At 36.9% G+C, this 22525-nt stretch overlaps 5 protein-coding genes across 6 annotated transcripts; 1 reads left to right on the forward strand and 4 right to left on the reverse strand.

Moving 5' to 3' along the window:
• Positions 1 to 1262: 1262 nt before the first annotated feature.
• LOC143461071 (uncharacterized) lies at positions 1263 to 7905 on the forward strand. Its single transcript, XM_076958830.1, has 14 exons — positions 1263 to 3104; positions 3191 to 3328; positions 3440 to 3549; positions 3828 to 4022; positions 4222 to 4296; positions 4793 to 4881; positions 5097 to 5244; positions 5388 to 5545; positions 5828 to 5966; positions 6078 to 6225; positions 6314 to 6397; positions 6490 to 6965; positions 7126 to 7353; positions 7532 to 7905. The coding sequence occupies exons 1-14, from the start codon at positions 1775 to 1777 to the stop codon at positions 7676 to 7678; spliced, it is 3465 nt and encodes a 1154-aa protein (XP_076814945.1). The 5' UTR covers positions 1263 to 1774; the 3' UTR covers positions 7679 to 7905.
• Positions 7906 to 7936: 31 nt separating this feature from the next.
• LOC143458657 (uncharacterized) lies at positions 7937 to 10517 on the reverse strand. Its single transcript, XM_076955502.1, has 5 exons — positions 10377 to 10517; positions 10040 to 10195; positions 9784 to 9931; positions 9488 to 9624; positions 7937 to 9209 (listed from the first exon to the last, which is right to left on the reverse strand). Exons 1-5 carry the CDS (start codon positions 10449 to 10451, stop codon positions 8901 to 8903), a joined length of 825 nt encoding a protein of 274 aa, XP_076811617.1. The 5' UTR covers positions 10452 to 10517; the 3' UTR covers positions 7937 to 8900.
• Positions 10506 to 14247, reverse strand: LOC143458655 (transmembrane protein 19-like). Of its 2 annotated transcripts, none has more exons than XM_076955498.1 (8): positions 14106 to 14247; positions 13874 to 13990; positions 13551 to 13688; positions 13299 to 13428; positions 12996 to 13126; positions 12774 to 12882; positions 12508 to 12599; positions 10506 to 11907 (listed from the first exon to the last, which is right to left on the reverse strand). In XM_076955498.1, exons 1-8 carry the CDS (start codon positions 14206 to 14208, stop codon positions 11744 to 11746), a joined length of 984 nt encoding a protein of 327 aa, XP_076811613.1. In that variant the 5' UTR covers positions 14209 to 14247; the 3' UTR covers positions 10506 to 11743. The 2 variants fall into 2 exon arrangements, with proteins under 2 accessions (XP_076811613.1, XP_076811615.1); XM_076955500.1 differs by having other exon boundaries at positions 13874 to 13987; positions 14106 to 14238.
• LOC143458658 (adipose-secreted signaling protein-like) lies at positions 14224 to 18136 on the reverse strand. Its single transcript, XM_076955503.1, has 4 exons — positions 17887 to 18136; positions 17104 to 17207; positions 16665 to 16793; positions 14224 to 16425 (listed from the first exon to the last, which is right to left on the reverse strand). The coding sequence occupies exons 1-4, from the start codon at positions 18030 to 18032 to the stop codon at positions 16328 to 16330; spliced, it is 477 nt and encodes a 158-aa protein (XP_076811618.1). The 5' UTR covers positions 18033 to 18136; the 3' UTR covers positions 14224 to 16327.
• LOC143458656 (ubiquitin-conjugating enzyme E2 J1-like) lies at positions 18107 to 22012 on the reverse strand. The gene has a single exon (XM_076955501.1). It carries the CDS (start codon positions 21036 to 21038, stop codon positions 20109 to 20111), a length of 930 nt encoding a protein of 309 aa, XP_076811616.1. The 5' UTR covers positions 21039 to 22012; the 3' UTR covers positions 18107 to 20108.
• Positions 22013 to 22525: the final 513 nt, after the last annotated feature.

Genomic DNA, 22525 nt, shown 5'->3' on the forward strand with positions numbered 1-22525 from the left:
ATATAATTATTTTGCGGACATTTAAAAACACACAGGGTTGTCTGCGTGTATTTAGAGTCATTACCGCCCCAACCCAACTTAATCCCGTGTATTGTTAGAACAAATCACAAAAACAACACAAACCTCAAAAAGGATGACCAGGAAATGCTCAAATAAACAAACCTGAAATGTTTATTGAAGTAAATGTATCGAAATGTATCTTGAGCTGGTCGACGAAGCAAATATCTGGTCCTTGTTTTGAATTTTAGGCCGTTTGATTTTGTGGAAAATCAAATCAGAGACACACTTGTATTAAAATGACCAATACAGAAGTGTTTGACATGCCAAAAAAACATTTTAGTAAAGTTTATATTGCATTCATGTAGCGTTTAATGGTATAGTGTATTACGGTATAGTCAAGGGGACTAATTACCCAATCTTAATCCATGCCAAAAGTTATGGTGGAGGCAACGCATTTTGGTGTGGCTTATTAAGCTAGCCCAAAGTGGGCTACTCGGTATGAAAAGGGTTCAAGCATTACTTATCGTCACCCAGGTTTTTCTTTTGAGTGTTTGTCCAAGCAATTGACACGTAGTTCAGGAAAGTTTGTGGTTTACATAAGTTCAAAATAGAAATAGGTTGAAGTGAATTTTCTCAAGATTCTTTTGTTTCTGTACTTTCACAACTGCTACTGTGCTACAGTACTTTATTTCAGAAAGTTTGAGGTTGACAGAAATTTATACGTTAAACAGACACGCATCATTTTGAAAAGCATTCCAGGTTCATTCCAAGTCATTTTCGTAAACAATAAGTAGCTTAAGCATCTCAGGTTTCAGTCAAAATACATTACAGTTTAGACGAGGCTGGCAGGGACATTTAAATGTTGCTATTGTGTCAATCGCTTTAAAGTTTAAAGCCTATTGTATGACGGAAGATAATTTATCGTCTTATGAGAGGGTCGCTTTAGAACGGAAGATCTTGCCGGGAGATGAAAGCCGAAATTATATAAATATGCACAGAGTCGCTCGTCCTTTTTAAATAAACACAGTGATTGACATAACGAGTAACACAAGGACGTTGAAACTTGATATTACTGTTTGACTTGTCAGTGTTTATCTTCCAACGAAGCAAATCGTGCTGAACATGTTTGGCAAATGCTTGTACGTCTTGTGCTTATTGTCCGGACACACTCATCCACTTGTATACAATAAATGACATTAAGGCTACCGTCATTTAACGTTATTTTATTTCGAGTAACGGTATGGTCGTAAGTGCTGACTTTCCCATGCGCCATTCAGCCGGTGAAATAATCAAACAAAAATATTAGATAAATCTTTGATGTCATCAACAAACGTCAGCGTAGGGTTCGGTTATTTATAAAAAAATGGTTTAATAAAATAAAGAGGCGAAAGCTATGTGTGAGCTATAAGTTTGTCTCAAGTGTTGAGTTATACCTTTGTGTCGAGGAAACGTTATATACGGTATACCTTTGCACTGCAACAAGTCGAAGCTTTGTAGATAAATTGGGTTTATAACATTGAGCGTGTTTATACCGAAAACATCATTCAGGCAAAGAAAATGCCGTTTGGCGTTTATGTGAAGCGGAAATGGTTTCGCTTTGTTAGATTGTGTTTACGTTTTCAAAAGATTGAGTCTCATTTTCGAATGAGACGTGTTTACAGTACAATCATGTTTTATTGTTTTATTGCGTCTGCCGTGTGTATTTTAAGGAAGGCCAGATGAAAAACGAATTTTATACAATACAAAGATCGATAGGTTAACTTAGGCATAAAAAATGGTGTCTTTATGTCTGACTAAGCCACATATTGACGGCACAGTATCGAGAGCTGTGTCTTTGGCGACCACATTGTCTCCTGAGCGTGATAACGAGATCTCTCCGAATTCAATTGATTTTAACAGTGATTCGACTTCGGCTGGCAGCTCACTTCCATCATTTGACCAGGTAATTGTACAGGGCGCTACACAAGATATATCTGAAGTAGGTCAAGTAAGAACAGGAGAAGTTCCATTCGCCGACGGAGGAAGCCTTTCCAGGAAAAACATAGATTTTCATTCGCAAAATGGAAAGAAGTATAAGAATAAGCATAGTCAGTCTCTTCATTTTCAAGACAGCGAAATAAATCCAGGCGATAAGGAAAATATTTGGCAAACATCTGGTTATCGTCAACCGGAACACAAAACCTTTAAACTTGGCAAAGAAATCAAACGAACTGATGAAATGCTCTCTACCATGAGCCCTACGGGCGCCCTAAAAAATCGGAAAATGTCGGTTAAATATTCTTCTTCGCGGCTTTACAAGCAAAGCGTAATGGATGCGAGAAAGGATCCGTACCAAGTCCACAAATGGCGAATAAAGAGTGGCCGAATGCTGGATAAAAACTTTCTACCAAGGCCTGTTGCCAAAAACGAAACCAAGTCATTACGAGTGTCTCTTCCCCCTCTACCTAGTAAGACCTTGTCCAAAAAGAGGCCTTTTCTGAAAGTGGCTAAGTCCTTCCAAGGACGATCTCTTGAGACGGTCCTAGAAGAAAAGGAACGGTTTCTCGTTGGAAATCGAGGCCTGCGTGAAGAAAACCGCGACAAAGGGCAGTCGAATGAAACTCCGACGATACTAACTCGTCTGCGCAACCGCATGAAACTGGCAAGCGAAGTTGAAATTTCCCAAGCAGCAACCATTCGGCTAGAGGATGAGGAAAACAGAGGAAGATGTGAAATACAATCCGGATTCTCGGACTTTTCAACTCCTGAAAGGATGATCCCACCCAGAGTTGCGCCCTTAAACCAGATGCAGCCCATTAGCAAAGCTAACTCTATAGCCAGACAGAAGATCCAAAGGGAAAACCGTGATGAAATTCGTCGCTCTTCCAACTTCGTTTTACCTCCGATCGCTACATCAGGACGTCGGAAGAGTTATCCAATGAGACGAGCTTCAAACGTCATGGAGCCTTCAAGAGCAAGAGGGAAGCGATCGCAGCCGACGAAATTTTCCCAAAGAAAAATTCTTTCCATCCCAGAAGATGACGCGATACAAGGCTCGCGAGAGACACAAAGAAGTGGACACGATCTGCGTCCTACGATGCGTGATTGCAGTCCTCCCTTACAAGGTGAAACAATTGCCAGTAGAGAAAAAGAGTCAAAGTGATAAAGAGTCAAGCTCTAGTCAAAAAAGGTAAAATATTTATCTCGGCAGATACAAAATTCAACTCGGTCGCTGGATCTTCGCCTACCCGAAGGCATTCGCTTGCCCAAGGAGTATACGCCACGGTCCGATCTGGCAGCAAGGAAGGGAAAGAAGGCGATACCCCCACCGATTCGGAAGGAAGTTTAGGTAAACACATTCCGGCTTCAATTTGCCGATGTTTTTATGAAAACAACTTTTACAAAACATATGACAATTATCAGAAAGCAGGATAACAAGCTTTTCGATTGTGAAATTCAGGGAGCTCCAAGTACCGCAGAAGCAGGTTAAAAAGGGGATCTCGAATGCTGACAAAGATGGATACTCGTGGAAGTCCTCATTTTCTTCGGGAATTCCCGGCGTCTCGAATTGTAAGTGCAGGGTTATGAATAAAACGGAAAAAATTCTGCAATTTCCGTCCACACAATTTCCGCTTCAAAGTGGCAAAGTCATTACAGTAACGTTAAGCTATAGTGATAAGATGCACTGTTATTGCAGCGTAACAAGAGTGTTGTCACACACAGTTTTTACTCGTAAGTTGATGGTTGCACTCACACGACTATGGTATTATCGGCCATTACATGTGTTTGGATTGTAAAGCACGCAAAGTGACAAAGGAAAGTGACAAGGGAATTAAATTTTTATCTAGAATTCATTGATGAATAAATGGTATATTGCGGCAAAACTGTCAATGTGGCTCTCCAGACTCCACAAAGCTCACGGCATGGTAGTTGATGATAGTTACAATATTCACAGTGGATCTAATGTTCCTGGACAGGGTGGGGAGAACTCGGCCAAACGAGAGATTCTCTTCGATCTGTCAGATTACAAAATGAAAAATCAGGTAACGTCTATTCTAACTCTAATTGTTTGGTCTGTTGTGAGGCGTAGGGTGTTCGCCTCAAAATGATTTACTTCTATCCCCGTAACAATTGAACTTCCTGAAATATATTGTACCGTTTCTTTACAGTTGTGTTTAACACTAAAACATTATTTGTGTTAATCCTGTTATCAATGATAACAACGTTTGCTTTTGTGTTTAGCTTCGACTTTCCGACACCACTCGACGTATTCTATCTCAACCAACCGAAAAGCGAAATGACAAAGACATAAATTTGGTATTTTCATCAAAACTGTTTTCTTTAGAAATGTTTTTGAGTATGTCCTTGAAATCTTTTCAACAAATTCAAAAAGCTCTTATCCAAGCAAGTCCAATAAAGAATGAAATGATCAACATATAGGTTATGTCAATCAAGGTGCAGCCAAATAATATGTTAACACAATCCAAGCACGTACGAGAACCACACCATCAAAGTGAAAGCGAGATGTTTACAAAGAGATTTACTCCTTTTCACGTTTGTCCATACTCGTATTGTTAAATTAAGGCCTATTTAGTTATATCTCGAGTGCTAGCTCTTATATCGCGAGATGAAAACTTTATCCCCAAACTGGTTACTGTAATCCTTCCAAGGGTAATCCTTCTTCCTTTACAACTACTGAAATTTGATTTCCATGGCTTAAGTAGGGTATTTTTCGGAAACTTCTAAAGGCTGTATAGGCCCGCTTTTATCAGGATTTTATTAAGTTTATAAATTTACGTTTCTATTTTTACAGGTTCAAACTGCCCTGCGCAACATCAAAGCAATATCCGACTATTCTACATCAGTTCAAAACCAAATCGGACGTCATGGATATTTTGTAGGGTCTGTTTCTTAACACGATAATACAACGTTACAGCTTTATGAGAACCAAACTTTATCTATTCTTTAAACATGATAAGTAGTCGTTAGACTTTGTACTGTCATGAAAACAGTTGTCACGGGATCTTCAAACCAGCTGAAATATAAACTCTATTATAGACAACATTTTCCAGTAAGTGGTATTTCTTCTTCCAAACGAACATTTCATGTTTATTCAGATTTGAAGGAAAGAGAGTCATAGTTCGTGAAGGCAAACGCCCTCTCAATTATTACATTTTGTTGGCCGGATCTGCTGTTGTCATCAAATCGGATGAGTTTGGGAACACTAACCCAGTCCAGTTTATGAAGCGTGGCGACGTTTTTGGGGTAAGGTCTGGCATAACCGAATAAGTGTTTCCTAAACTCTACATTTGAATTGACAAGTACCTCAAAAGTTTTTCAACCGAATTTAAATCCCCCTGGACAAAAGTACCCAGCATAGAAAAAAATATTACACCACGATCTTTCAGGAAAATGAAATATTGGAAGATATTAACTGGCAGTGGAGCGTGGTCACCTCGGGCTTTTGCGAGTTCCTTCTGTTGGAGCGGGATGCTTACAGGAATATCTTCATCACAGGTGGAGGAGGTGGACTGCTCACGGATCCAGATAGAGGAGGATTTTTAAGGTGAATTGGCTGAAAATAATAATAACAGTTTAGAATTACAATTCCTGAAAATATGAATGCGATCAACAAGCAAGGTTTTGCCTCCTGTTGCATATAGACTAGCCTTAGCTTTCTTTTCTTAGAAACGTGTCATTCTGGCGGTTATGAATTAGGACTAAGTTATTATAGGCAACGGATCGAGCTAAATTTAGTGCACACGCCGGGCGAGATTTTACCAAACTTTAATGATTTTTTCCATTATAATTTTCAATTTTACCATTTGCAATACATTCTATTTATCAGATCGATTTCGCTACTGCAACAATGGCCTGCTAAGGTATTAAATGACAACCCGAATCGCTGTCTCTTTCGGTATTTCAAGCGCGGTGCTTTGCTGGTGAACGATCACGCGACGTCTGAATGGATTTATGTCGTCAAGTCGGTAAGAAAATTGTTGGAGTAAAAGGCGACAGAGCGAAACACTTGTCTTAATTATCATAACAACATTATTACCAATACATTTATAATCTTTCCACATCACATCATCATCTAGGGAAGCTGTTCAGTATTGAAAAGACTCATGGTGGAAAACCTTCCGCATGAAGAGGTCTTGCGAAGAGCCGTAAGGGAACAAGTGTTACATTCAGATATTAAATCCACTCCGCATCTTATAGACAAGAGTGAAACGGTCACTGAAGCCGGTATAGGCAATTTGTATATGAAGTTGTTAGTGTCTTTTTAAACGGGCGTATACTTTGACTTGCATGTTATATAGTTGTTATTATTCAGATCACATGAACTTGCTGGCACAGAAAGAAGAAGAACAAAAGGTCAAAGCAAAAGAAATCAGTGTCTATCATCAATTGGAAATGAGTAAGTGCAAACCACAGAATTTCTCAATTGCAAAAGATCAAATGAAGGCAACATGGGATTTCCAGTCACTTTATCTCGTGATTTGTTTGCAGGTAGCATATTAAAAGAACTAAACCCTGACGTAATTGGTCAATCGACATCCCCTCGTGCGGAAGCAGGTGATGGTGAAGAAAGATCAGAGATGCCGCCATCCTCTCCACGTACGGCAGCCATGCAACAGGAATCTAAAACCACGCACCGGACATCACGTAACGAAAGCGGAGCACCGGCAGAAGACATTTCCAAATACGTGCAGGAAAACGGAGAAACCGGATTCCGTCTTAGTCGGCATTCGGATCGACATCCGCCACGAACTCCCAGCCCAATGAAAGCGGCTTATTTGCAGACCGGTCTGTCTCCCAAGAGCGGACAATCCCAAGGAGATGATGTTGATGAAAACCTTGCCAAGTACAATGGGCCTCCTGAAGTCATAGTAACAGACACAAACGACCCGGAAGAGAATGAAACCAGGCCCCTTATCTCACCCCAAAAACAAGTCCACATCAATGAGTTTTTGTTTGGCCAAGACGTAAGTTTTCTTGACTTTCTACCTAGACCGTTTTTGTAGCTTTGTTAGCCATAATAACATAATAACCATAATAACATAATAACCATAATAACATAATAGCCATAATAACACAATAATAACATAAGTTTTCATAATTCCTACTTTACTTTTGACATTGCAGAGTCCATTGGCAGCGACAACGCCTGCCCGAGAAGAGAAATTTCGTCATCCCATCCACATTAATGTTCGCCGTTTAACGAAAGGCGGTGTATTTGGTATTTGTCCAGTTTTGTACGCCGATCAACCGAGTTTAGCTTTAGTCAGCAACGGCGCCGAATGCCTCATGTTGAACAAAAAGTTTTACTTGGACAACGCAACTGAGGATTGCATGAAATTTCTTCGTGATGTCGTAAGTGTTAAGAAATGCTAATAGAAAAAGTCACACACGTAAAAGTATAAAGAAGTTAGTTTATGAACGCTAGGCTTGGAAGTTTAGTAAATACACAAAGTTGCCCTAACTAAATAGATCACAGTCCTCGGTTGCAATATAATGACACAACTCCCCAGTAAACTGTCAATATTTCTAGGAATATCCTTACCCGTCCGACGAAGAACTACTGGAGCAACATTCAAGACTTGTCACGTGGAAAGCATATCAAGCCAAGATTGTTGCAGAATTCTTCGCTCATCAAAAGCTTCTTCATGACAACGGTCCTTTGACAGCTGCCACATGATTGCCTGATTACTTTGAGAAACGGTCGGCGGAAGGTGAAACCGTAACTGGCTATGATATAGGTGACAGCTGTCCAAGGTTGAATTTTTTTCTGGTTCCTTTTTATGTTTTCCAATATGTTATCCTTTTTTGTTATGCAATACTTGTTATTTTTACGCAAATTCTTGCTTTTTGTATCATTCTTATGTGGTTTGAATACAGAAACAAATGAGGATTAATAAAAACGTCACAACCCAAGTAGGACTGGCTTATTGACAACTTCGGCGGTTCAAAAATTTATTTTAATACATATTTGAGAAAACGTACAAGCGAAAAAAATTGTTTATTGGACCAACTGCAATTCAAAAACGTGCAATAGGCGACAATGAAATAATGTGAAAACAGACACATACTAAAGGGATTCGTCCTGTTCTATATATGACGCTAAGGCAGAATTATTAGTTAGAAACAAAAAGAAAATTATTGAACTTCACAGACAACACGAATAACACAGCTAAGTAACGTTGTGAGCAACATGATTTTTCTTTATCCTGCTTATACCAGCTCATATTTTAACAGATAAATAAACCAAATTCAAAGATACCAAGATACCGTATTCATCGCTACGTTAAACGTAAAATTTTAAAGTATTTATAATTACAGTAACAACATGGACAATATGGGTGATTTTTAGCTAGACAGTAGAATACTGAAAAACGTCATACATGTGTACAGCAAAAGTAACAGCGTTTAACACTGCAACAGAGAAACATTGTGTAAAATGAAAATGGATCAAATAGGTAAAGGGGTGTTAAAAATGCACCCTACACCACAAAAAAGGAACAAAAGTTACACTTTGACGGTACCCAATGAGTTCGCACAGATATTTCGCTACACCGAGTAAAATAACGATTTGTAGTTGTACAGAAAGCAATTGAGGGGGCAGATCTTTCAGATAAATGTTTGAAACAAAAAAAGACGACGACCATACGTTAGAGCTCATCTCGTTGTTGATTTACATTTTGCATTGCGTTTTTCATTCAATAAATGTGACCAATACAACCAAAATATGTTTAAAAAAGCAATATTTTACAGCGTCGGCAGGATTATAATAATGAAAGGTTTGCTGAAGGTTGAAATGTAAAAGAAGTTAAGCAAAGCAGAATAAGGCTACAACTGAAGGCATTGCAAAAGGTACAATATACTGACAAAAGATACTTCTACATAAATAGTAGGATTGAATGTCACAGATTGTCTTTCTTTCGAGAGAGCACTTCTTCTACATCCGGATCTTCACTGCGAGTTCTTTCACGACCCAAGGAGTAATATTCCTCGTTCGGTTTTACATCGAGAAAAGTGACCATTCTGTTCATCATAGACGAGAACGACGCTAAAGACGCAATATCCCATGCGTCCTCTTCGTCTAAACCGTGTTTAGCCAGGTCGCTGAAGTGTTTTTCGGTTAGGACGTCACATTTCGTCACACTCATCGATAGTGACAAAATGGCACGCTGGCGATCGTCCAAGTCGGCCTGATTGTAATTGACTGCGATCTAATCAAAAAAGTTAACAAATGCAGCAATATAACTTTGTTATCACGATATAGCTTCATAATGAAATATTCCCAGGCGGGTGGGGGTCTAAGATAACCTTCGTCCGCCTTATACGTCTAATGATAATTGCATGTGACCCGACGTCGAGTTGTGCAACAAGGTTAGCAACTGGTATTGACGTTTTTTCTACCTGGGTTTTCATGTGCGCTATAGTAGAATGTTATACAGGCAAGATTTCACGTAAAATAAAGCTTCATGAAATGCTTTACGTTCCCTACCTGATCAGCAAGACTGGGGTTCCCGGAAAACAAGCGATGTGCGCCGGCGTGGGATATGACGCAATACAAGCAACCGTTGTACGCGCTAGTCGCAAGTCCTATCATCTCGCGATCTTCCTCTGTTAAGTTACTGTTCTCTGTGCAAACGTTTAACTCCATTACCAAACTGGGAAGCAACAACTATAACTAGCCAACCTAGCCATATGCTAAAAACCTTAAACATGCCACGAATGCCTTGATCAATATAGGTCCACAGAAGTGGCATTTTAACTTTAGAAGTGGTTGGGTGAGGTTACCTCTTGACTTAATTGTTTTGTGATACTTCATCAGGCACCGAAACTGCTCTGGTCTATGGGACAAGTAGCGGTGGAGGTTGGGAATAAATCCATATTTATCATCGAGTTCGTACATTTTCTTTTGAGAGTAAACTGCTTGATCTTTGATCTAAGCATGCAATAGAAAAGTATTTACTTCAACTAATATATGTAAAAAAGTAAGGACACCTTAAAAATAGTTTCAACTCTAAGCAATGAAATAAAGAATGTTCCATACATTGTGTGCGAGAAATCTGGAAGAACCCATCCGCGAATACTTCCCTGATGAATCTTGCGAAAGGAAAGCAGAACTTGAGATATTCTTCGAAGTTATCAAAGTACAACTGCTTTTGCTGGAGGTTACAACTGGAGGTTTTATGTTGTGACTTGCAATCTGGAAAAGAGATAATGAAAGGCTGGATAATGGATTGCTTTTAAAAGGAATTTGACAACTTGCGCAATAGCATAAAGCTGCATAAAGTCAGACGCCGCATTTGGTAAATACTGAAGACTTCTAAACTTAACAAGTACAACTAGCATTAACGTAACAAAATGAAAGGTTCTATTAAACTCACCCAGAAATAAGAAGATTGCTGTACTCTTGAAAGCTTTACTAAGTTACCAAACCAATTTGAAGTGCTAGAAGCCATAAGTACAATATCTATTAGATTATAGCTTTTGTTTACAGCCTATGTTGCTTGTACCTACAAAAAAACTTTTGTATTTGATAATAGTAAACAATAGAATAGTTTGCAGATTGAATTCAACTTCCACACATAAAGAAAAAGATTTTTCATACGGTAGTGCAAAACAAGTAACTTAAACCAGGGCTTCCCAAACTTTTTTGCTCGTGACCCCTTTCAAACTTCTGAAGTTTTCCGCGACCCTTCACGTTTAAATTGATTAGCAGTGCGAAATATACATTAGTCATTAGTGACATTTATTGAGATGCAAAGACTGAATTTAAGCAACCAGTACTCAAAGCCTACTTACTACTTTACACATATGTAGGCTACTGGAAACAAAAAAGCACACACATTTATTCAGTGTGATTGGTGCGACTGCTTTCTGCTACAAAGCAAGTCCAGCCGTGGCTCAATATCTGTTAATGCTTGTCTTAAGGCGGTTTCAATGTTGATTAGGCTGGAACGATATTTTGTTTTGATTGTATTTTGTACTTCGTGTAAAATTGGTATACGCTCTGCGACCCCTGAAGTTCGTTACGCGACCCCTTGCGGGGTCGCGACCCCCAGTTTGGGAAGCCCTGACTTAAACCATAAGAAATCAAATGATATACATTTACGTCTCTGAATAAAAACAACTCATGTTTCAAAAGAGCGTTAATAAATCCAAATTATTATATCTAGTATGACCTAACAATGCTATTGTACATAACAAAATACACATAAGACATATTCACATACTGCGGATTGTGGTTAGTTCTAGTTCTTCACATATTCATTTTCAGTTCAAGTTTTGAAGTTCTAAGCTCAAGTTTAAATTACTAACCGCATAAAGCAAACTCGCACTACTAACGTAACACCTGCCCTTTTGAATATTCATCAGGACATTAGAACATTACCAGAGCGTCACCTTTCAATATCTATAATTCTATATGTAGCAAGCAATGGTAGCTGATAAGAAATACAGCAGCAATACGACAGTTTGCTTGGGAATACAGCATTTAATATCTTAGCAACAGGATATGATGAACACAGTGGGTTGTGCTTCTGTATAAGCGACCAGATACCACTATTTATCAGCTTGGAGTGACATTGTGACTTCAGCAAAAATAAGCAATGGAACAAGTAACAAACATCCAAACAGTATTGACAAGCAGTTAAAAATGATCTGAGCAAGATTTACTAATATGGCTTCCACTGTGTAGGAAATTGACAAGTGCATCTCCGCAAATAACTTACACTGATAACCATTGGAAAATTTAAAAAACATTTGTTAAAAGTCGGCACAGAAATGGGCTTAACATGGAAGTTATAAAGCAAGTTATGAAGTTGACAGCATGATTGTTAAGAAGGGGAACCCCAGAAATATGTTTTACGCCGGGTCTTGGCTTACTTACGATTTTCTTTGAATCCTCATCAAAACCTATGAAAAATTGTTACAAAAATAGTATATCTGTTAAAGTCTTTGGTGGATGCAGATGCATGATACATGCAGATTGGGTTGTGATTTTGAGTAAGAATAAAATAGCCCAAATATTGGAAAACATGGTACTAACAAACGTTTCCTTTTTATAATGAAACATTATTATCAATGCTAAAGAAGGTAGCTTGTGTCTACCTTATCTTATCTTTATGCACTTGCATACAGCAAACAACATGCAATTACGATGTCATAGCACTTCTCTTATTAAGCATCAGGGCTATATAAAACAAACTGTTAAACTATAATGTAACAGCGTTTTCACAGGGTCACAAGGGTTTGTTATTTTATTTAGCACTGATGTTGTTTAAAGATAGAAACGAAACATTCGCTAACCATGTTTTCTAATATTTTGGCTGTTTTATCCTTACGCAATAAATAATTATCGCAAAAGACAAAAGTGTAACTTTATGTTCCAAAAACAAAAGACCCATACAGACAATGCTGAGATTGTTGTTTAATAAGCTTAAATCTTTCATTTGATGCTAAAAATACAATGGGTATTGCAACAAATACAATGATGTAACTTGTGCTTCATTTTACCTGAATATTGTGCAGTAGCACCAAACAAAGAATCCAGAAAAGAGCCCAAAAAGCCAGCTGTAGCTCCGAGGCCAATAAGGAACCATGGAACGCTGCAGCAAGAATGCAGGATCAAAGGATGGGAAAATTTAATAAGTTTATATTAATTTAAACAAAGCAGTATAACTATATGTACAATAGCAATATAAATTTAAGTTGGTTAATTGATCAAAAATATTGACTTGATCGGAAAAATTTGGTTAATTACTCAAGAATGAAAAACATACTGCATTAAATCTGTAGTGAGGTAGTTCATGATGGCATAGGTAAGTCCAATAACTGCACCACCACATGCACTGGCTACAGTACCGACCACAGTTACACCCCCATTTGTACCTATAGATATTACTTGCGAGTATTACAAATATACAATAGCCTAGAAAAGAGTGGATTCATGATTTCTAAATTTAAAAAAAACTTAAAAAAATATCAATGCTATCTAAATCTACCAGCAGGAACTGTTTCTCCAGTGGTGATCAATGTTGCTGTCCCTTTACCAACAGCAGCACCTACTTCTGAGGCCCATGTATCACCACATGCAGATGCTACAGCACCAAGAACTGCAATTGAAAGCCATGAACTAAAAACAAGACGTGAAAATGTGTGGAACAGCAGCAAATATGAATTTTTCTAGTCTAAGAGATGAAAATGTCATATTCCATATTAATAAAATTTTATGTATAGCAATGATTATGCAGGTAGACGAAATACAGCACAAATCAAAACTGTCTATTTGAAAAACATCTACAAACCTTACATAAAGGTATGGATCATCGAAGTCTATGGCTGTTTCTTTACATCCAACTTCAACCGCATACAGTGATGCCAAAGCTGTAGGTACACCGCCATTATTCAACACATTTAACCATGTTCTGACTGAGCCTGCAAAAACGTAATGAGCAACTCATAATTTATAAGCAAACTAAGACAGAATAGAAACTTTTACTAAATGCTGAGGTGGCACGATTGAAGCAAACAGTTGCCATTGGTGGTGGAAATTATACCTTCACTTGCCTCTTCATCCTGCTTTGCTTTTCTTTCAGCTCGGAATTTCGTTAGTTTCGAAGACGTCAAAAAGAAAACAAGGATGGATGCAATAAAGCAGAGATTGGCTAAAGTCAACACAAAGCCAACAACAGAAGCTGGAAAATAAAATAGGCTTATAATGCCTACGTAAAAACAATAAGCCAAGAACTTCAAGTTTGTATACAATACTGATCATTTTCTGCAAATTTTTTAGAATTTGGTCTGAGATTAGAAGCAACAGACACGAAATTTATGGCCTGAAATCAAGAAATAGCCAAATATAATGAACATCCAAAATGACCTGCAAAAATCCCCGAGAGAGTAAGTGATTTCTTTGACACTTCACGAAGGGCAAAGAAAATGGGAACAATACCAGCCAGAAGTAGTCGTCCAGGTGATACGACTGAAACTCCACCTACTTCCCGTGAACCAAAAAGTTAGCTAATGTTGTACGAAACCTTTACATTCAAAATGTCACTAAAAAAGAACAAAGAAACTCTAACAAAGTTTACAAACTGTATTTTTACACCTACCATAATGGGCCCTGACCACCAGCAATGCAAGCCATGTTATCAGAATTATTGGAGCAATCACAAAAGATAATGCACTAAAAAAAGCTACCAATGTTTTAGACATGTTAGCCTACGTCAATTTCTATAAAGCAACAAATAAAACGTTGTTTAATGGGAACATCAATCAATTAATCCAACTAAAAACAACTAAATAAGAAGTTTGACATGCCAGCAAATTATCATTGATTAACTAAACCAAACAAGACACAAGTTGAGGTGTAAGCAGTAAATTACATGATAGTCAGTGCAGTATTGCTCTTAGTCGTAATGGATGTGAACCAGTATCTGAGAAGGATCAACTACAACGGTGAATGAAAACTTACTCTTGATGTGCTGACGGCACTGTGTTGGAAACGTGTTTGTCACATCCCATATGATACAATTGCTTCGCAAAGTTTGCAAACACTCAACCTTGCCGGCATGTTTGATAATATAGTCGTTAAAAAGAGAAGTGGATTTTATTATGAACTTTGTGGATTGTTCTACTGGCTTCTAAAACAGTTGCAGTTTGCTGTGGATGTAATCAAGGCTCAGGAATATGACAAGCGTAATGAAGAATATGGATTGGAATATGGCCATCTAGCGTTACTGGTAATATGCGCAGTTAGTTTAGAAACATGTGAATGATGTGGAAAATCTGTTAAGTGTTGTCTGTAAGAAGTTTTTGGTCAATAAACTCAGTTTAAAAAGTCATTTACAATTCGTAATAACAATAACAACAAATACAAGTACTTTCTAGTAACTGTTCACATGCAAACATATAAACTTCAAGGATAAAGGGCAGTGGATAGCTGATGCTACAGTTTTACAATTACCAATAAGTTTTATGACAGAAGAACCACAGATACAAAAGTGCGATCTATATCGAATAGTTTTCCCACAAGAGGATCAAAAGTTCTATAAACTGGAATGGATTATTAAGAATGTTATTGAACTAGCAGGTATGTATTTAAATACAAGTAAACGTTTGTATGAAAGTTTCATATATCCTTTCTTATTAGTTCTGCAATGTTGTTTTGAATGTGAAAAGCTTTAGTGATATTTTCAACATTGCTCAAAGTAACAAACAGTCATAAACAAATGACAACACATAGTTTTTAAGTAAAACTATTTTTCAAATGATTCACTATTCTTTTGAACACATTAAAACGGAATTTTTAAAGTGACTTGCAATTGCAATGTTGGCACCAGGCAAAAAAAAAATCAAAAACATAGAATAGCATAGCTCAAAAATTCAGTTGTTGTAATGTTTGCATTATAGTGAAGTTACTACAAGTAAATATTGTGTCATACTGCTTAATGTTGAAGATGATAAACAAAGTGGAAGTAACAAGCAGTTTGATGGGGAAGCACCTTACAACACAAAAGAATGTCAAGTGTTACAGTCAAAAGCAAGTAAGACTGAGTAGGAACTTAAATACAGATTTGAAACCAAACCTTGCAAGCTAGAAGACTCTCAGCTATTTACTCGATTGGGCTTCACAAAACAACAACTATAACCAATTAAAACACACAGTTCGCAGCAAGTAGGCAAAACTGACAGTTAAATTAAACTTCGATTAATGTAGATTTAGGCTTCATTGGATTACCATAGCACAAGCAAAGAGAGCACTTTTGCCCACAACAGTTTTTGTAAGCAGCATCATGATACTGGATTCACTGCACTTTGGGGAAACACCATAATAGAGAAAACATATTTAGATTTCCACCTTGACAAAATTGTCATGAAAAAGTTGAACAACATGGAAAAAGTCAGAAAGTTTTTAAAGGAACAATTTGAAGTAAATTTGGTCAGTGATCTGGATTCAAATGAACGGGACATTGACAGAATAAAAGGAAACAAATAGTGACTTTGGACAACACTTACAATAACTTGTGCAACATCATACTAAAATGTGCTAATTATTTTAGATGTGATGAAAATTGTCCAAGTTCTTATACAAAATGCCAATACAAATTGATTTAAGAGTAAATAGAGTTTTTCATAAGTTAGTTAGTCAAACGTTTCATAGTATTCAAAGATAATAAAAACCACAACAAATTAAAAAGGTATCATGTACTGTACATAAACAATAATCTCCACTTCACAGCCACTATATTTCCTTCTATTGTCATATCCTATTTTGTCAGATCGACAAAGTTCTACATGTATATCAAACAATGCTATGAAGAATGATGTTGTGCTAGAAACCCTGCCAGTCGCTCTGCTCTGAGTCATAATCAAGAAAGCGCTCTATGCACTTCACACCTTCTCTGAGAGACGGTGTTCCTTGGTCCTTACCTGCAGATAACAAAGCAAGGCAAATTTAAACAAGAAGCGTTTGAATCTACCGTGCAGCATGGTTGTATTTTGTTATCTCATTTACTGTACAGTTTTCAGTCATGGTGTAGTTGCTATAGCACTGATATGGTTAAATGTCATGGCATTGTCATCCAGTCATAACACATTGCCATGTCATGGGCAATTTGAAAAACACATTTTAGCCAGTTCCAGCTGTTAAATTACCACTGAGCACCTACCAAGAATTTCCATGTGTAAAATAACCATCATCTCTTCGCCGCCTGATTCAGATGAGAGTTTCAGACTTTCAGTGATAACGCCTTCCTTGTGTTCACAATTGTATTCTACGGTCATTAGAATGTGTGATTCTACAACAGTTAAAAACACTTTCACATCAGTTGCCTTTTTGAAAACTTGTAAGGTCATTTAAAATCTAAACACCTTACCATACTGTAGACATATTGCAAAAAAATTACTTAGGTCTTGTATTGTGAATAAGCATAAAAACAATAAAATTTAGTTTAAAGATAGATAATTAAATGTGCCACCAGTTAACACTTTCTGGAGTAGTTTCTGATGAACTAGCTGAAAAAGCCAAATCATTTCTATACAAGTGCTTCCAAATATACTCAGAAACAGACATGGAGATAATGTTTATAACATGTTGACATATATTACCATGGAAAAGAAGTTTTGTTGCAGCGAGGCCAAGACTAGGTGTTGAGCAGCAAATGGATTCTGTTGATTTAAAGTGATGTGGGGTCTTGAAATGGATGGAATACCTAAAAAATTGTAAGTCAAAACTGAATTTTAATTTCTACGGAACAGCATTTCTACTAACACATTTTTTGTGCTGATAATGTTTGTTTGTCACCAGGCATTTGGGATGTGCAAAACTGAAACAATTCAGGAGCAAAGTATTGAGAGTTACGACTCCTACTATACGTATATACGTAGGACGAAAATAAGAGCCAAACTAGTAAAAGAAAATTTGTTGGTCAAACGATTCGGTCAATACAACTATTTTCAATGTCCTAGAAAACCAACAAACCAGATATAAACTTCGCTGTGTTGAGCCATGGCCTTTTATTACCTAGGCAAATAAAACATATTATCGTGAATGACTGCGGACTCACTCTTGAAGCCTTTAACTAAAAGGTGCAGAAAATAACAATAACAACAGCTAACCACCAATTGGAACATTGCATTAGATTAATTGGACCATTATGACTTGGTAGCTGTTTTTTCGTTTGAACAACCAAAGTTTAAGTTGGCTGTAGATAAATATATGCTAAATATAACAACACTAAGCATGATGCAGCAATACCTGTACATACTTGGGCACTTTTTAATAAAGTAAATAAATATGTATTCTAATCCATTGCTTAGCGTGTCCACTATTGTAGATTTTTTCGTTTTCTGCAAGGGACCTGTTTCTATTGCTCTCCAAAACAAACTTACTTGTGACAAACTTTTAAAAATCCTACATAGACATCTACAGTGTTTGGCAGGGATTTGCTAGGTATGACATGAAGCTCATCATCTACACAGCTGGGCGTAAATGCCACAGTTCTCTTTTTTTTACCAGAGTTGTTCTGGCTTTCCATGATTATTTGTTATTAACACACAGAACTTGACAGTTGCTTTGTAATATTTATGTAATCAATCACCCACAGACTGCCTAAACAGGAAGTAGTACAAAAACGCTAATTAGTTTAAAACCAAAGTATCCTTTAATAACCATACACTATTATCAAACAAAAAATGGCTGAAGCATTACTTAACAGAAATACTAAAAAAAACAACGAAAAAACAAATGGACTGTTGACATTCATAAACTACACAGAACCTAGACCACTTATAAATAAAAATAGGCAACGATAGAGTACAATCAAAAAGTATTCTCACCACAATAGCAAATACTATGTACGATTTTTATATATTTATCCATATTCCCAGTTTATATACACTTTGTATACAATGGTTGTATTTAGGTTTTAAACAAGAGTCATTATTAGAATAGGCACTACCATCGTTTAATAACATATACCAGTGGTTCCCAAAGGTGACTCTGAAGGTTGCATGCAATCCTGAAATATCCTTTCTGTGGCCATAAATCGTTTTGAAAGCTAAAATGAAATCTGATATCACAATTACATACTTATTTTTAGAGATTATGGTAAAAAGATTCAACTTTAATTGCAATGGCAATATAATTATGCTTCTTCAACCACTAACCAGTCAAATGGAATGGTTAAATCAAATGGAACAAATGGTCACACAAAATATCTGATCAAGTATATAGGATAGTTAACAATCGTTTCTGGGAGGCTTTTGATTGAAAGTGGTGTGCAATCTTTCTGCCCATAGTTAATGCAATGAATTAGCTAACCTGGGTCATAACTTTTTAGTGCAGTCCTCAAAATGACTGAGGTCTTGGGATTTAGCCTGAATAGTAGGATGACTGAGAACCACTGTATCATACCATATAAAAGTAAAACACACAGCAAATACAACACCTTAACAAATTCAACCAGAAAAAAAATGTATTATGAAAAAAATTTGTGACTTAGAGCATAAGCCTACAACACATTTGTCCTTCACCAGTTTCACAAGGGAGAAAAATTAAAAAAAAAACAATGCTATATATTGGAAGTGATGGTGCTCAATAAAAAACTACAGCTAAGCACGAACTAAAATTGCAATTGTGCTTGCAATAAGAAACCAAATCAATTTAATTGTAGTCAAGAAACCATATCAACTACTTGGACAGTAACCACGGCAAAGTCCTGGCAAATATTTCCCAAGTTTTCTTTTTAAAATCAAACGTCATACGTACAACAAAAATTTTCTAGGATACCCGATTTGTTTATTAAGTTAATATACAAATTACAGGTAAAGATAGAGCAGAATAAGTTCTTATAGTTTAAACCTTTTGGGTGAAAATTCAAAATAAAAACCATACAGCAAATGAGTCATTTTGCAGTAAAAAAAGACAATCTAAAGAAACATTTACTGAAATCCTATGGGAATGTCAATGTATTACCTCGGGCAAGACTTGAATAGATGGCATGTATATACATATTTGTTAAACTTATGATTTCATAAGTAGTTTAAACTTAATGCAAAAATAAAAGCTTAATGTAATAATAAATGCATTGTAAATGTAATCTGAAAATAACAAACTTAAAATGCTATAGCCATAATTATTACTTAGAAACAACCGAAGTGTGGATCATCACATGTTTAATAAGCAAGAATTGGTTCAACTGCAATGTATCTGCAATATCTTCCAAAGCCTGCATTTTTCACTTTTTCTACAACCACCAAAAAGGATATCAAATTTTTTTAAAAATAACCTTAGAATATACATAAGGGGGAATTTGGTTTTAAAACAGATTTTCCGTATTTTAACGTATATCTATTTCTACAGCCATTACCATGGATGATGATTTTCAATAGTAAAACACATAAACAAAACAATTTGCCTGCAACACACTTGAGGCATTGCAATAATCTGGGGCAAATATATGAAAGTCATCAACATTAACACATTTGGACATAATAATACCGATTAAATCTATATTTTTCTAGTAACACACCCCAAGCAGTTTAAGCTAATTGTTTAACAATTAAATTGTATAGTATATACTGCACCACTTCTCCAACACACATTCAAGCAATTAACCATCCAAACCAGAACTAATGTTAAGTACTCTATCAAGGCGTCTGAAGAAAAGCAGAGCTATTGCAACGCTCAATACAACAACAAGCACTAAAGAGGCAGTGTCATTTTGTCTCTGGGATGTCTGAGGTAATGGTTCATTTCTGACTGGGGCTGAAGGTTGAGTGATATTTTCTTGCACAGAAGCAGCTTGGATCCTTTGTCGTACTCCTTCGGAATTCGCCTGACCGTTGTTTTCTTCCTGTAAAGGTGCACTAGCATCACCATCGTCAGCAGTAACACTTTCCCTTGTTTGTGTCGCACTTGTTGGATCAGAGTTTTCTGAAGGATTAGAAGTTTCAGATTTCTCTGGTGAGGGTTTCGTCGGCTTTGGTTTGGCAAATAATATCTGCTTTGCAAGCTCTCTGTCTCTTTTCTCTGATTCCGAGTGATTTTCTGATAAAGATTTTGCAAGTAGATCTTGGATGCTTCCACATGAAGTACATGAAAATGACTGCGATTTTCTGGCGAGTTTTTTTCGTTCTTCAGCTGTGTAGTCCAAAGCACCAATAGCACCGTCACCCTTGGTTGGCATAAAGCCAATTATGGCCAGAATGGCTGTCCTAATGCTCCAACTCGGCTGCCACGATTCTGGATGGTAGCCTGAAATACTGAGACAAATTTTCTTGTGCACTTCAAATCTTCCATTGTGATTTAGTAGCATAATACTCGGTGGTTTCATTGGATACTCTGGGGGCAATAAAATCCTGCCATGGTAAATTCCTCCATGGAAGTCGGAACCCTCTGGCCCACGAAATGTGAAATGCCATTCGAATAGATTATCTTCTAACGGACTTGCTGAATATTCACTTGTAGCATCTTTTAGTTCTTGCGCTTCTCTCATCAACCTTTTAACAGCCGGACTCCTGAGGTTATATGACCTTTCCATGTTAACCAAAGAACAGTAATTTTAAATTTTAAAACAGAACGCTTGACAATAGGTACGAGTGACTAGTCTAGATAAATAACAAACAGGTTTAGGTTCAGTCCAGAATTCTGTGAAATATTCTGATCTGACACGGAAAAAATGAAATGTAAATGCACAGACAGATTAATGATAAACAATTAAAATTGCAGAAAATTAAGGTAGCGCTAAACTGGAACACATGAATAATGCAAAAAGTGTTGATCAATCAGTCTATAGCAGACTGGAAAGTATGGCAGCTTAGGAAGAGAACTCGTGTGTGCAAAGTTGCAAATTTTGGCGTGATGGCATGCACTGAAGCATCAATCTTTATTTATATAAATGTCGTTCAAGCAATCAGATTTTTTGTTTACTTATTATCAATTGGTGTGAAAATAAAAAAGTTTGAGATGCTTTTCATGCACACCAAAATTTGTGTCTTTGCAAGATTTCGTATGAAGTAGAATGGAGTACTTAAATATTGAGGAATTATATGTCATAATTTCTTTTCTGTTACCTGCATGATAATTCCTTCCCGTTCAGGCTCTTAAGGTGGAGTGCAAAGTATAACAGACCCCAAAATTTTGCACACATCAAGCCTACAAACCCTATCTCTGTAGCTGTATACCTGACTTGGCTGCTTTTTCTAATTGGTTATTTGTTTGCGGATTTATTATTTGATCGCGCTACCCTATAAACACTGATATAATGGTTGGCATTTTATTTTTATTTCCCCAACAAGCAATAACCAAAAAACAAAAAAACGATAGGCCTTGCTAGGCTAGGTCAGGCTGTCGAGATATTATAGGTAGCCTACAGTTCAAATCCTTTCCCTTTTTTATAAGTTTGCTAACCTAAACTCAAACACCAACATTGGCAGAGTGATATCGTCGCTGAAGACCGTTTGGTTGTTTTTACGTAGGCCTATGTACCAGACCAGCCGAAAAGACACGTAAGCAAGTAAAAGGTACCGGTGAGGTTTATTTCGAGACGGACTTGTAGCAACCACCAATGACAAAAAACATTTAATCTTTTTGTGTCTGGTTGTATTACTTGTAGTCTCTGAGCCAGTTTTTTGTGCCACTGGCTCCTGAGTAATTGAGATACTGGCGCGTGATATCAGTGCGCAGGTCCCTTTTTGGATAAGTTTTCCAATAGTTTACATTTTACAAAAATATGAGCTACCACCAAGCAGCGCACGCGCCATCAAAGTGACCAAATTGATTATGAAACATGGCTCGTAAAGTGGTTAAATGGTGGCTTATAGCCCTTTCATCGATATTTTATACTTTTACTACATATAACTTTATTGTCATCTCGTCTGACATATTTTATCGCGTTTTACACTGTTTTTTTTTTGCTTGTACAGTAATTTGGGAACAGCTTAGTGTAGGCATAATCAAAAATTTCTCTTTCTCTATTCGGATCATGATTCGGATGGGCTCGATTTCTGTGCATTTACTAATAAACAT

Source organism: Clavelina lepadiformis, chromosome 5 (assembly GCF_947623445.1).
Source record: "Clavelina lepadiformis chromosome 5, kaClaLepa1.1, whole genome shotgun sequence".
Classification (NCBI taxonomy): Eukaryota; Metazoa; Chordata; class Ascidiacea; order Aplousobranchia; family Clavelinidae; genus Clavelina; species Clavelina lepadiformis.

Bases quoted from the DNA above. Each gene is read 5' to 3' on its own strand.
- LOC143458657 (XM_076955502.1), bottom strand. From the start codon at position 10,451: ATGGCTTCTAGCACTTCAAATTGGTTTGGTAACTTAGTAAAGCTTTCA. The intron at 10,196-10,376 runs GTGAGTTTAATA...TCTCTTTTCCAG, and splicing joins AGCAATCTTCTTATTTCTGG to ATTGCAAGTCACAACATAAA. The intron at 9,210-9,487 runs GTAGGGAACGTA...TTTTTTGATTAG, and splicing joins ACCCCAGTCTTGCTGATCAG to ATCGCAGTCAATTACAATCA.
- LOC143458656 (XM_076955501.1), bottom strand. From the start codon at position 21,038: ATGGAAAGGTCATATAACCTCAGGAGTCCGGCTGTTAAAAGGTTGATG.
- LOC143458658 (XM_076955503.1), bottom strand. From the start codon at position 18,032: ATGGAAAGCCAGAACAACTCTGGTAAAAAAAAGAGAACTGTGGCATTT. The intron at 16,794-17,103 runs GTAATATATGTC...TAACTGTTGTAG, and splicing joins AACAAAACTTCTTTTCCATG to AATCACACATTCTAATGACC. The intron at 16,426-16,664 runs GTAGGTGCTCAG...TGTTATCTGCAG, and splicing joins TTTACACATGGAAATTCTTG to GTAAGGACCAAGGAACACCG.
- LOC143458655 (XM_076955498.1), bottom strand. From the start codon at position 14,208: ATGTCTAAAACATTGGTAGCTTTTTTTAGTGCATTATCTTTTGTGATT. The intron at 13,991-14,105 runs GTAGGTGTAAAA...GTTCACGGGAAG, and splicing joins GGTGGTCAGGGCCCATTATG to TAGGTGGAGTTTCAGTCGTA. The intron at 12,883-12,995 runs GTAGATTTAGAT...TAATATCTATAG, and splicing joins TGGAGAAACAGTTCCTGCTG to GTACAAATGGGGGTGTAACT.
- LOC143461071 (XM_076958830.1), top strand. From the start codon at position 1,775: ATGGTGTCTTTATGTCTGACTAAGCCACATATTGACGGCACAGTATCG. The intron at 3,550-3,827 runs GTAAGTGCAGGG...ATTTTTATCTAG, and splicing joins AATTCCCGGCGTCTCGAATT to AATTCATTGATGAATAAATG. The intron at 4,882-5,096 runs GTCTGTTTCTTA...ATGTTTATTCAG, and splicing joins CGTCATGGATATTTTGTAGG to ATTTGAAGGAAAGAGAGTCA.